The sequence below is a fragment of the Theobroma cacao genome, chromosome 5 (assembly GCF_000208745.1).
Source record: "Theobroma cacao cultivar B97-61/B2 chromosome 5, Criollo_cocoa_genome_V2, whole genome shotgun sequence".
In the NCBI taxonomy this organism is placed as follows: Eukaryota; Viridiplantae; Streptophyta; class Magnoliopsida; order Malvales; family Malvaceae; genus Theobroma; species Theobroma cacao.
The window spans coordinates 4,242,466-4,255,247 of record NC_030854.1 but is presented as its reverse complement, the minus strand read 5'-3'; the positions used below and the strand labels follow the sequence as shown (position 1 = coordinate 4,255,247).

Genomic DNA, 12,782 nt, shown 5'->3' with positions numbered 1-12,782 from the left:
AATGTCATATAAACTTGATCGACATTTTTGTAAATTCTTGTTTCTATATAATTCTATTAATAGAAATTCAAATACTTTTAAAAAAAGTATTTATGAAAGATTATTTGATTTATTAAAAGGATAGCTTACATGAACCTTTTAAGAACATAATTTTTTTTTTGGGAAATAAACATTAGAATTTAATTCTTGGAAAATTAATCTTATCAGAATAGTAAAAATTGTAAACATCAAAAATGAAATTAAAAGATTATCTGTTGTTGATTAGAGCCTCAAACACTCATCCCTTATTTGATGTTATATTGACGTGCATGGGTCACCACCTTCAATCATTCCTTATGGAGACGCATGGTAAATAAATTTTGACTGAAAAAGTGTTGTTAATTTCTAATCATAAGAAGCGACGAAAAGTACTCAACAATCCAAAACTAAAACTTGAATATATTTGCTAAGCTTCTTCGGAAATGTCAAACACATATCAAGTCTCAAGGGAGCAAATCCTGAAAGAAGTTGTCACATCATTTGAAGGGTTGTTGACCGTGAATGCTTCACCTATGCTTCTAACTATTGAGTTAGGTGATTGCTTCTGCAGCAAACTGGCTTTAAAAAAAAAAAAGATTCAAAGCTTTTTCTTAAGGCCTCAATGTGCTTTATTTCCATTTATCTAAAGCCAGATGTGTGTAGGACATCTTTGGATTTTTCTGGATCAAATTACCTAACCTTATTGATATAATATTATATCATATAAATAATGCATGCATGATGAATTAAGAAGAAAGTGATGTACACCTGTTTCGCTGTTTCTCCCACAATATAAAACATATTGGACCCCCAGCCAAGTTCATATTGCATACAAAATGAATTTAATAATGAATGTAGAGATCTATCGAAGTCTAATTTGAGATAACAACGAGCACAATGTGCAGCTAAATCACGTGTTAAATGTAGAAAAAAGAATAAAAAAAAAAAAAAAGAGAAAGGGCTGACTGTTTAGCTAGGATTTGAATGGCAGCCAAACTAGGAATGGACTTACCTACCAAACAAATGAGTGAATAATTGCCTTTTGGCCCATGGGTAGGTTGTAATATGAAATTCCATTTGTGTGAACCCACAAGTGCTGCTGCACTATTTATGGTTTGGTATTTTTCTATTTGACTCCACACATAATATCTCATATACGAGGAGGATGCAATTACATTTATATAATTGTATTATTAAATTTAATTATTCTTTTTAATATCAATCAAAAGTTCAAGCATTAAACATTTATGTACTTAAAAATATTGGATTAACTTAAAACTTTTACATACATGCAAGTATGAATCAATTGATTGTACCAAAAGCTATAAAATGATACAATGATAGTAATTGTTATACCAAATGATATATCAGTGCTACTTGATTTGTCTTTTATATATATATATATATGTGTATATTTTAGTCTTCCAATTGCTAATAGCTGTTACTTGGACAGAGTTACAGATGACTAGTGAGATGGCAAAATGACATCGTTTTACCAAGACAAAAAGCCACAATGGCACATCCACGAACAAACACTTCTCTAATTATACAAGTGCAACTTCAAAGGCATGGGCGGATCCATATTGTCAGGAGTGGCGTCACACTTCTTAAAATGTTTTAATTTTTATATTATCTATTTAGGGTTTAGCGTAGTTAATATACTAATAAATTTATTATTTTTTTTACGATTTTATAAGGAGTGAGGTCAAATACTTCAAGTAAAAGTGATTTATGTATTAATATTTAAATACTATAAGAAAATATGAAAAATGTCCTTTTCTAATTTAAGATTTATTAGAAAAATTAAAACTTAAACTACTTTCTTTGTATAAAAATTCAAGTTCTTCCCTTTTTCGGTCTTTAGTTATGTTTTTCACTATCTCAAAATAATTCATTTAGGCTTAAATTGTAAGTAATTTTCAACCAAAATAAAGTTTTTAAATACTTCATGTTTAAATATTTTTTGATTAATTTGATAATTTGGGTTCATAATTATAATCTAAATAATAAAAAATAATATTACACATCAAATAATATCTTGAAATTATAAGTTTTTCTTTATTTGATTTATTTTGTAGATATATTATTAGATTATTTGAATTTTGTAATTATTTTATGTGGTTTGTGGATGCTTATATTTAATTTTTATCAACGAATAAAAAATTGTCATATTGTTAATTGCTAAACCTGATAATTTGCTATGTAAGATCATATTTTACTTCATTTTAATATTTTAATTTATGCTAATGAATAATAATTTTTAACAAGTTTTATAATTTTAAATAAATAAATCATGAAAAGATATTTAAAAAAAAATTATCTCACAAGATTCAAATCTCGAACAACAACAAAATTTTACTAATGATGATACTCAATAATATTCTCCTAAATAAAATCGTGTTAAATTTTATCTAAATAATTTAAATCTTAAATATAATAAAAAAATTTTTGAGTATCATTCTAACGACACTACTCACAAAAATTTCTAGATGCACTCCTGTTAAAAAGATAGTATAACATTTCTTTATTGAGGACATTGAAGGAATATCGGAATACACGAATAAGAGTGAAGGCAATGGAGGATAAATGGAGAAGGTGGTGTCAGCCAGGAGCTAACAGTCAAGCCCAGACATGTCTATAGAAAGACGGACAGACACTTTTACACAGTTGGAGTTGTTGGTGTTAGCCAGGAGCTAACTGTCACAACCCAAACAAATCTGCAGACAGACTCGATAGACACTTAACTGGCAATTTTTATTCTTACAGGACACTAAATTTTGGATTGGTCAACTAGATGTTGGCCAAAATCCCCGTTTAGACTTAAACTGTAGCATTCTTTGGGAAGGCCAATGTTGCTAATGCCAATCAACATTTTCCTCGCCGATATCCTATGGTATCTTCTTGCTTTCCTTCCAAATTTGTCTATTCTCACACAACATCCCTTATCCCATCTTCTCAAGCATCTTTGCCAACGATCATTGGCTACTGCAAAAATCTAAAAATCCCATGAATTCATGGTTGTGTATCATTTGAATGCTTGTGTCAATGCCGATGACTCCTGTTAAAGACATCAAGAAAAGAATATCGTTTGTCAAATGACAGGACATTGAAATGGAAGTACACAAAATGTAGAATAATTGAGTTCCGATGGTAAGCTCATACCCATTGTGAGAGCACTAGCAAAGATGACACCAGAGAGGATGAATACAATAAGTGAAGCTCTTTTTAGGATTGAAACTAGTTTCCTTACGAAATACTGTCCCCAGAAGCCAGCCAAAATAGATACTCCCATCAAGTACAAAGCTGAAAAAGGAAAATATTTGATCACATTATACTCCAATTTAAAATGTGTTGCGGAGGGGTAATAAACTGAGGCTTACCATAGGGAATAGGGAACCTCTTGAGCAAATAGAATTCCACTACGGATAAGGATGAAGAGAACATCATTACAAATGTTGCTGTTGCGCTAGCAACCTGTTTATTAAAAGCAGTACAGCTTTTATTTTCAGCAAAACATCAATTCTTGGGAGTAAGATTAATTCATTACATTACTTCACAGTACTGTAAGCATCCTGTCAAATGGTTATTGCAAAGTTGACAATGCCTACTTAAAGCATTTTATCCAGCCATGTAAACTCGACAAGAAATTATGCATGATAATTAACTAAATGCCCTCAGAGCCACATATTTGAAAATTTAGTTTGATTGGCTAAGATGATAGAATGATGTTGATGTGTAATCACAAATCAAATTTACCTGGGGAATGACACCAATCTCCAGGAGGAGAGGACCCAAAATGAATCCTCCTCCAGAACCAAGCAAGCCTCCAACGGTACCTCCCAAGATACCACAGAGTGCACAAAATGCAATGTTCAATGGACTCCATTGAATTGAAGCTTCACAAATTGCTTCTCTGTTCCCTGTGCTCATTCTCTTCTTGTGTTCTTTGTACAATTTGGTTGCTTCATATCCAAAAACCAATACTGCTATGGGGAGCTGAAATATAAAACATAAATTTGTTTCAAGCATTGAACCAAGAAAGCATATTAGTGAATAAATTGATATTGTTTCATATATCAACCAAGGTTACCTGTAAGCAGAACAGCACCCAGTACCAAGTGCTACAAACAACCAAATCATTCTGCAAATATAATAACATGAATCATGAACATTAATACACCATTGAGATAGACAGAGAGAGTGGAAGCAGAGATAGAGAGTAAGCTTGCCTTGATGACTTGGATAAGTGTGAAAAGGACCCACACAGTAGCCAGTATCAAAAGTCTTTTCCACCTTAGGTTGAAACATAATATTTGCTGGATTTTAAGGAAAAGTTGTTTAAGTTTCTCTCATCTTGAGGCATGGGATGGTATCGAAAATCATAATAATATAGAAAATTACTCAAATCGTAAAGCCTGATTGACTAACCAGTTCTGATTTCTCTTCTCTTGGAACCAATGGTTCATACTCTGCATCTATCAGGACTGAAAAATTCAAAAAATTAAAAAACAAAGTTAATATTTTTTCAAATATGTCTAAAGATAAATAGCTAATGCATCCATAGTGTATCTTACGTTCACCCCTGGAATTAACTAGAGTTTCTTGTTGCCTGGTGAGTTCTTTCTGCAATTTACAAATTACCACAAAAAAAAGAGATTATTTTTTCTTTTTGTAACCGTATAAAGTTGATATTCACTCAAATGATTGAGTTGTACCTTTAAAATTGTCTCTTCCTTCCACATTTCCGTTGCCTTGTAGAAAGACCTTGAGGAGGTACCTAGTCAGTGGAACAAAAACAAAACGAAGACATGATCATTTCATGTCAACAAAAATAATCTAACACTAGAAGATTTGACTCATTGAATAGTAACTAATCTCTCCCTTGAAACTAAAAAAAGTAAGTTTCCCTTATCCAAATATAAAAAAAAAACAAAGCAATACAGTGATGAAGAGTAAAAAACAGAGGGCAGGTTGGGTCGTTGAACAAACTTAAGAAGAGAATAATGATGAGCACAGTAATGAGCCAATAAGGAAAAACCACGCTCAAAGCCACCCCCACAGTAATGCCAAGCATCAACATTGGCTGGAAGAGAAGAGCCAGATCATAGTCAATTATGGGCACTTCCTTTGTTGGATGCGGCACTCGAAGATTGTACCAAACTGATGATGCTGATGCCCCCATTATCATGCCTGCAGCCATTCATATAAAAATCTGATGTTACAAAAACAACTCTGTTACAAATACAAGTGATGGGATTTTCTCTTCTGATCTGTTTAAAAGTCATTTTCCATTGAAAGCAGTAAGAAAAGAAAAATTACATTTGGAAATAGCAGCAGCAGATTTGGTATCGAATCCAACAATCAAGGTAAGCATTGGAACAAAAATGCCTCCTCCTCCAACCCCACCCACCGTTCCACATGCGGACCCCAGAAATCCTATGACTGTTGCCAGTACAAGCCTCCAATTCAACTCCAATTCCTGCAACCAAAAAAAGAAAAAGTAAAATCCCCATCAAGCAAATCAGCACCATTGAAAGCCCGAATATAGATAAAAGATTCAGAGAAAGAAAAATACTTACAGGCCAAACTTTATCAACACTGGATACATTTGGAGAGTGCAAGAGAGTTGAGTTGTGGTACATGTTGTTGTTCTTGTTGATGAACAGTACGGAGAGAATGGCTACTGAGAAACCTGACAGCAGATATAAAAGGAATCCTCTGGTAGCCATGGCTAAACTGGAGGTTAACGTTGCTTTTCAGAAACGGTAACAAGTGCGGCAACGTCGCCTTAAAAAAAAAAAACAAAAGTGCGGCAACGTCCTGACGTACGGCCACCACAAACAAGAAGTGAAGAAACAACAACAACAACAACAAGTCTTGTTTTTAATTATAGAACTAGAACAACATGGCATACGTTACTTTCTGTTATATTTCGAACAAAGAAAGAACAACATCGGACCTTCAAAACTCAAACACCGGTAGAGAGAGAAAAGAGAATTTAGTCGTCGTTATATAGAATCAGAGAGAGGTGAGCTCAGATTCACATGCATATGCTCAGGGCCTATGGGCAGCCCGATCTGAATAAACTGTCAGTAAACAGTTGCTTTTTGTATGTATACCATAACCAAATCACACATGATCTCCACGTGGATCAATCACATTGGTGAACAACCTTCACGCCCCCCCAGAAAATTACTGCTTGGATTAAAAAAGCAAAAAAGCAAAATTTTCCTGTATTAAAAAATTCCATTAAATAGTAAAAAGGTTGGTTGGTTTTTAAATTAAAAGTTAAAAAACTAAAAAAAAGTGTTCAAATTCCATACGACTATTGGTTTATGATCATTTAGTCAATCTGTTTGTCGTGTTAGAATTTTAGTTCACTGATGGAAGTGCACAACAGATGAAAAATTAAGAGGTCCCCTTGCTGCCACCATATCTGATGACTTAAGCACCGTTGATTCGTTTGGCTCATATAATTTCTTTTTTTTTTTTGTGTAAAAAACAGAAATAAAAGCCCGAGGTTGGCCAGTTGATTCATGAACATGGCAAATGGCATGGGCCATTTGAGGGATATTTCATATCAATACTCTGTTGCCTGAATCTTAGCGGCGCTGATATAGCTTGACCTATCAGTCAAGGACAGAGATTTAATTCAAATCGGATACGGTACTTAAAATTTCAAGGACAAAAACCAAACCCAATCTATTCATTTTTGGAGAGATTACACAATGCTTTGTCTACTCCTTAAATTTTGATTTCAATATTTAAGATTTCGATAATTAATTAATATCCCAAGGGCGGTTATTAAGGTATTATTTATTGAAACATTCGAATATTTCAGTCAACACTTGACAAAGTAATTTATGAAGGTACTATTTTTCCATAATAATGTACTTAATAGACATGCGTAACAAAGTCCTCCATAAAAAGCAATGAAAATATACTCTTGTAATAATTGGAATTTGAAGCTTATTTGGGAAAATTATTTTCATTATATATCTAATATTAAAATTTTTTTAAAAAAATTGAAAAGCCATCCAATTAGGAAGTGATCAAAAGCGTTTCCAATTCATTATGCCGCTTTAATTTGACAATAATTTTAGGTGGGCACAGGCCAGCTTGTAAATTGTAATAATGTAATGTGATTATTTAAATAAAAACAAACCAATCTTGACTTCTATAATGGATTTATGTAGATGAATTTCATGATTTTTCGTTAGCCCATTAATTGTAATTTAATTTATTAGGTGAGTAACTAGTTTGCTAGAAATTAGGAAAGACTTATCTGATTCAATTTCTTGCCTTAGGGTACTGGAAGAAGTAGGAGTATATCTATTTTAATCGCACATTAAATGCTAAAGAGTAAAGAAATGCTGCTTGCATTGCAAATCATAAATTAATATTTTTTCTTTGAAAAATATCTGACTTTTTATTGAAGGAAAAAGGCAGCAATCAAATGGCTGCTTCTCAAAGCTAAAACAGTGGCTTTTTGCTACGCTAAAGGAATCCCCCATTCCGCATACGTTGTACTTCTTTTCTTCCTTTTTGTCCTTAAATAAGTAATGTATTTGTTTTAGATTACGTTACATGTGATTCTTCAAAAAGAAAAAAAGAAAGAAAGGAAAAAAAGACATCTATATGTCCCTTGGGGGACATATATACGATGGAATGTAGCCTAGATATACTTTTTGAATAAATAATATACATGTGCCCAAAACTTGAAAGATTTAATATGAATTGCACTTGAATTTATGGCAAATTGTATCTCGTGCTTTACATTTACATGTACAGTACAGAGTATATAGGCACAAAAAACCAACAGAAGAAAAAGGACATAAATCCCAATTTCCTAGGCAAGAGCCTGAAGAGGTTAGCTTTTTGTAATTAATATGAATAAATGTTGGACAGAAAAAAATTAGTGATGAAAATCCCAAGGCGCAAATCTGTGAATCAGAATTGCTAAAACTTTGTGGTTATAGCTATAACAAAGGGTCAAGCTCAATCAAGCCGTGGCTGTGGCTGTGGCTGTGGCTGTGGCTACATCTTAAAAAGGACTCGTCAAAGTAGATGCCCCAGCATGCCATTGTCTATTTAATTCTGCGTCGTTTTCATCGTTGAATCAACTAACACTGCATATATCAACTTTAATGAGATGGCCTCCAAAAGTATTGTTTGCAAATCTTCTTCTCCATTTTGTTTGATTGTCGACGCAACCATATATACATGTCCCTTCCTGGATGGTTCTACCAAAACTGTCAACTTCCTATTTCCCTTCTCCAGTAGTATAAAAAAAAACTCTAACCTGAAAACCTCCAAGACTGTCTTTTTTTTCTTGGAAGTTATGGAAAAAAACTACTCAACTTTGACAGAAAAATCTCGAGGGGTTGACACTTATTTAAGACCCAACTTGGTTTTCCTTCCTTGTTTCGAAATAGAATGAAGTCAAATCTTTCTCAATACAATCAAACTCCACCTACTACTCGTCTATATTAGTAAATAAACGACATATGGTACTAATTCAATATAATATGGCAAAGGGAGAGATAGGTACGTAATTAACACGATATTAAGATGTATAATTATTAGTAATCGTGCTAATCATATGTTTATTAGTCAGATGCATGCTTTGGTCAGACATTGGAGGGTCAGTTTGTTTCTACAATTATTATAGACTCTTCAAAAATGGGGGCACTTGAAATCTCTCTACCTCTATTTTGGAGCACATTTTAACATTAATAAAGATTTCCACCGTTTTTGTAGTGGTTCCGGATAGCAATATAAGTGAATGTTTTGCTAGGTTAATTGTATGCTATTGCTATGAATTATGAAGATAGGAATATGTAGGAAAAATGAGAAATAAGTGGACCCAATATAATTTAAGGCATATATATATATATATCTGCTTATTTGGTCTGCTGTTTTTCCGTATTTAATGTACAGTTTTGTTAAATTTTTATTTTTATCAAAAAATAAAGATAGTATGTGTGTATATATATATATATTAAAATAAAAATAAATAATGTGAATTTTGAGGATTGAGATAAGATTTTGCCTCCAAAGATGACATGTTGACACCATGTGAGTCCCGTTCATCGTAGTACTCTATAATTCCTTGCATTAATTGCCGGTGTTGTAACCCCAAGCTCTTCATTGACCCGTTCTATCATTACGCAAGATGGATTTGGTAGGCAAAACTACTTTTCATTGTGTCACGAGAAGGGGCTTGCCTAACTGCTTGTCGTTTTTGACTCACCTTTTCCATTTCTTTTATACTAACACTTATCCATTCCACCGGTAGAATGGTTACAACAAAATGAGTTATATAATAAGTTCAACGATATTTTATTTTTGCATAAAATATTCCTACATCTATAAATTTTAATCAAAATTTCAAACCGATTTTTTAGTTTTCGAACTAGACACTTTGTCCAAAAAATGTAAACATTATTAACAGAGATCGTAAAAAGATTAAAATATTATTTTGTTCTTTATTAATTTAAAATTATTTTTATATTTTTTAAAAAATAAAAAAATGGATAGAGGAGAGCATTGGTCCCCCAAGAAAGGGGAGCACTGGTCCCTTAAGAAGAGCACCGATCGGTGCTCTCTATTTTTTATATTTTTTTAAAAAATATAATAATAGTAATTTTAAATTAATAAAAAATATATAATAATAATAATTCTAAAATTAATAAATGGTAAAATTATTATTTCAATATTGCCATGTCATCAAACTAATTGACACACTAATGATTTACTAATAGCTGAACCTATATATCTCGTGGAAGATTTTTTTTTGAGGCGGAATATCTATTTTAAAAACTAATGGATCAGTTCGAAATTTCGATTAAAACTTAAGGAAGTATGAGTATTTTACCATTTATTTTTTGATACAAAAGAGGGCCAATAGCCCTAACAAACACAATTAAAGTAGTCTAGGATATTCAACTCCCACCATGTCTGTGAGCAAAAGAGGCTTGCGCTTGTCGGTAAATTTGGATTCAAGGGGTGTTGAGTTGGACTTTCCCATACATGTAATCAAATACTAAGACTTAATCCTTGTTTGGCTTGACTTTTTTTTTAGTTTATTTATCTTTAAAAAACAAAAAGCTAGGTTAAACAAGATTTTGAGAAGTTCTTAAAAAAAAATAAGTCTTTTAAAAAATAAAATTTCAAAAAAAAGCTTAAAACAAGGCCAAAGAAAAGCTTTTTTTTTTTTTAAATACAATAGCTTCTTAAGAAATACCTCTTTCTCCCAATTGATCTTTCTCTCTTCTTCCTGCTTTTGCAAATCACCTTTCTTTAATGTAAATTGCGATTCCTCCATCATCTACCTCCTTTTATAAAGATTGCTAGAAAAAAAAAAAAGAAAACCTAGCAAAAGAATAGCAAAATTTGGGATTTTTTTATTCTTATAAAGATTAACAGAAAAAAAAGACCCAAAATTCAAAGTTGTATTCAAGTACTATTTAAAGATTTTCTCTCTTCTTCACCAAAAAGGATTTTACTGTCAAATACATCGTTTCCTCTTTTCTCATTTTTCTTGAAAAGTTGAAGCATTATTGTCCAATTGCTTGCTAGATCAACAAAAATTAAATGCTATTACTACTATACAAAGTTTGAGAGCTGTTCTATTTTTGTATGGATTTTTTTGATTTTAACATTTGAAAATCGTATATAAGCTTGAAGTAGACTTATTCTGCTTTGGTTTATTAGGTTATTGAAGATGACAAAAATACCCTTTATGATAATTTTAACCAAAATTAGAGCTTATATAATTTATTTTGTCAAAGAGCTTTAGCTTAATCTTAAATACTATTATTTTTCATAAGAGTTTTATGATAGCTTTTAAGTTAAAAAAACTAAGCCAAACAAGCTTTTACTCAACTGTCATAGAAAACACAGCAAAAGTGAGCTTGTCGGATTTTTTCTTTCATTAAGAGGAAAATAGATTGTCCCAAAAATACAGAGAAGGGTTAAGTGTATCACACTAATTTCAACAATCATTTTTAATAATATAGTGGACTATGGACATAATTGCATTTGAGTGGGGATTGAGGATAACCCATGTATTGACAAGGACATGTCACATGATAAAAGCCATATTAGCCTTTCTCACAAATAAATGAACAATTTACGACACTTCATATCACCATTGAGGTTCTCCTATAGTAAATGCACTCAACCACTCGCTTTCATTGGTGGGTATACTTACAAATGTGATTAACCCTTTTAGAAAATGTTAAACAATCCAAAAAAGTATACTGATTCTTATAGTTTGAATGTAAAACATTGATTGAATGTTTGCTCTTAAAATTCATAGTTTTATTTACACGTTATACTATTATTTTGTTTCTTTCCCTTTGAGTTTTATTTAGATGAAGCAGGGGGAGAGGAATTCTAGATCTTAACACAAATCAAAAGGCTTTCTTTTTTTTTTTTTAAAAAAGAGCACTAATCAAAAGGCTAAGCTTGAGTTGTTAAGTTAAAGTAACTTAACTTCAATTAATATGGTGGATCGAACAATCTATGACATGAAAACAATAGTTTTACTATGAAAAAGAATGCAGATCTTATGAAGTATATGAATGAGTTTGACAGGATCATTGATCAATTGAAGAAGGTTGACGTGAAGGTGAAAGAGGAAGAAAATGTAATATTATTCCTTGCGTCACTTTTGGACTTCAATGAAGTATTTGTAAAATCTTTAATTTGCGAGAAGCATACAATAACGTTTAAACAAGCACAAGAAACATTAATGTCTCGTGAAACTTGAGAGAAAAATAAGGATGTGAGTAAAAATTAATTGACTCGACATTGTTGTCTAAGATTTGGAAAAGTGAATAAACTAGCAAGGGATCTAAAGGTGGCATGTCTAGATCCAACAATGTTCAACATTTTGATGCAAAGGGTATGAACATATTCAAGATTGTCTTACAAACGGGGATGAGAGTAGTGAGAATAAAAATGAGTGTGTTTTCGCTACCAACGATAATGATTATGTTGTCCTTATAATCTTACAAAATATGGATGCAAATTCTAATGACGGTTGGTATTTAGCTTTTATTTGTGTCACTCATGTATGCTCCCGAAATAATTATTTTAATTTGTTTCAAGAAGGGGTGGTTGAGAATTTGACTTAGATTGATAAGTCAATTATGAAGATCACGAGTCTCGGAGTTATGAGAACCAAAATGTTTGATGGGCTATTCTTTGTGTGATAAATGAAGAGTTACATACCTATAATAAAGTTATTAAAACTAGATGGGATAAGGAAGGAGCTATTAGAGTTATATACAAGCCCATGAAGCTTGTTTAAGACCATAGATAGCCTTTATGAGCTTGCATACATAATGTTGATGGTGTCGATCAACAAATTAATACTAGAGGTTGTTTCATATAAACTTCTTCAGTGAGGTCTCTTTAAAGAAATGCATTGTTGACATTAAATTGATAAAGAGGCCAATTCTTAGAAGCTGTAATACTTAACATTAGTCTGATCGTAATAAGTTTAATAACTGGATGAATGATCGTCCTCATTGTTAGTAGAAATCTTTGACAACAAGTTTGGTTTTATATCTGAAAATGAATCCATCTAGGTTTCTTTTTTTTTTTGAAAAACCCATTTGTAGCCTAGCACAAATTTTTTGAGAGGTTTAGGTTCCAATTCCCAAGTGTCATTGTTGTGCAAAGTTGTAAGCTTTTCAAGGAGGGTTTGTTTCCATGTGGATTTTTTATGGCAGTGGTGGCACAAGAAGGTTTAA

At 32.0% G+C, this 12,782-nt stretch overlaps 1 protein-coding gene across 1 annotated transcript; it reads right to left on the bottom strand.

Annotated features, from left to right (window-relative positions):
• LOC18598124 lies at window positions 2,519-6,102 on the bottom strand. The gene is made up of 12 exons (XM_007027505.2): window positions 5,598-6,102; window positions 5,338-5,497; window positions 5,008-5,208; window positions 4,734-4,795; window positions 4,593-4,641; window positions 4,447-4,502; window positions 4,248-4,334; window positions 4,109-4,159; window positions 3,775-4,014; window positions 3,399-3,492; window positions 3,181-3,321; window positions 2,519-3,076 (listed from the first exon to the last, which is right to left on the bottom strand). The coding sequence occupies exons 1-12, from the start codon at window positions 5,745-5,747 to the stop codon at window positions 2,994-2,996; spliced, it is 1,374 nt and encodes a 457-aa protein (XP_007027567.2). The 5' UTR covers window positions 5,748-6,102; the 3' UTR covers window positions 2,519-2,993.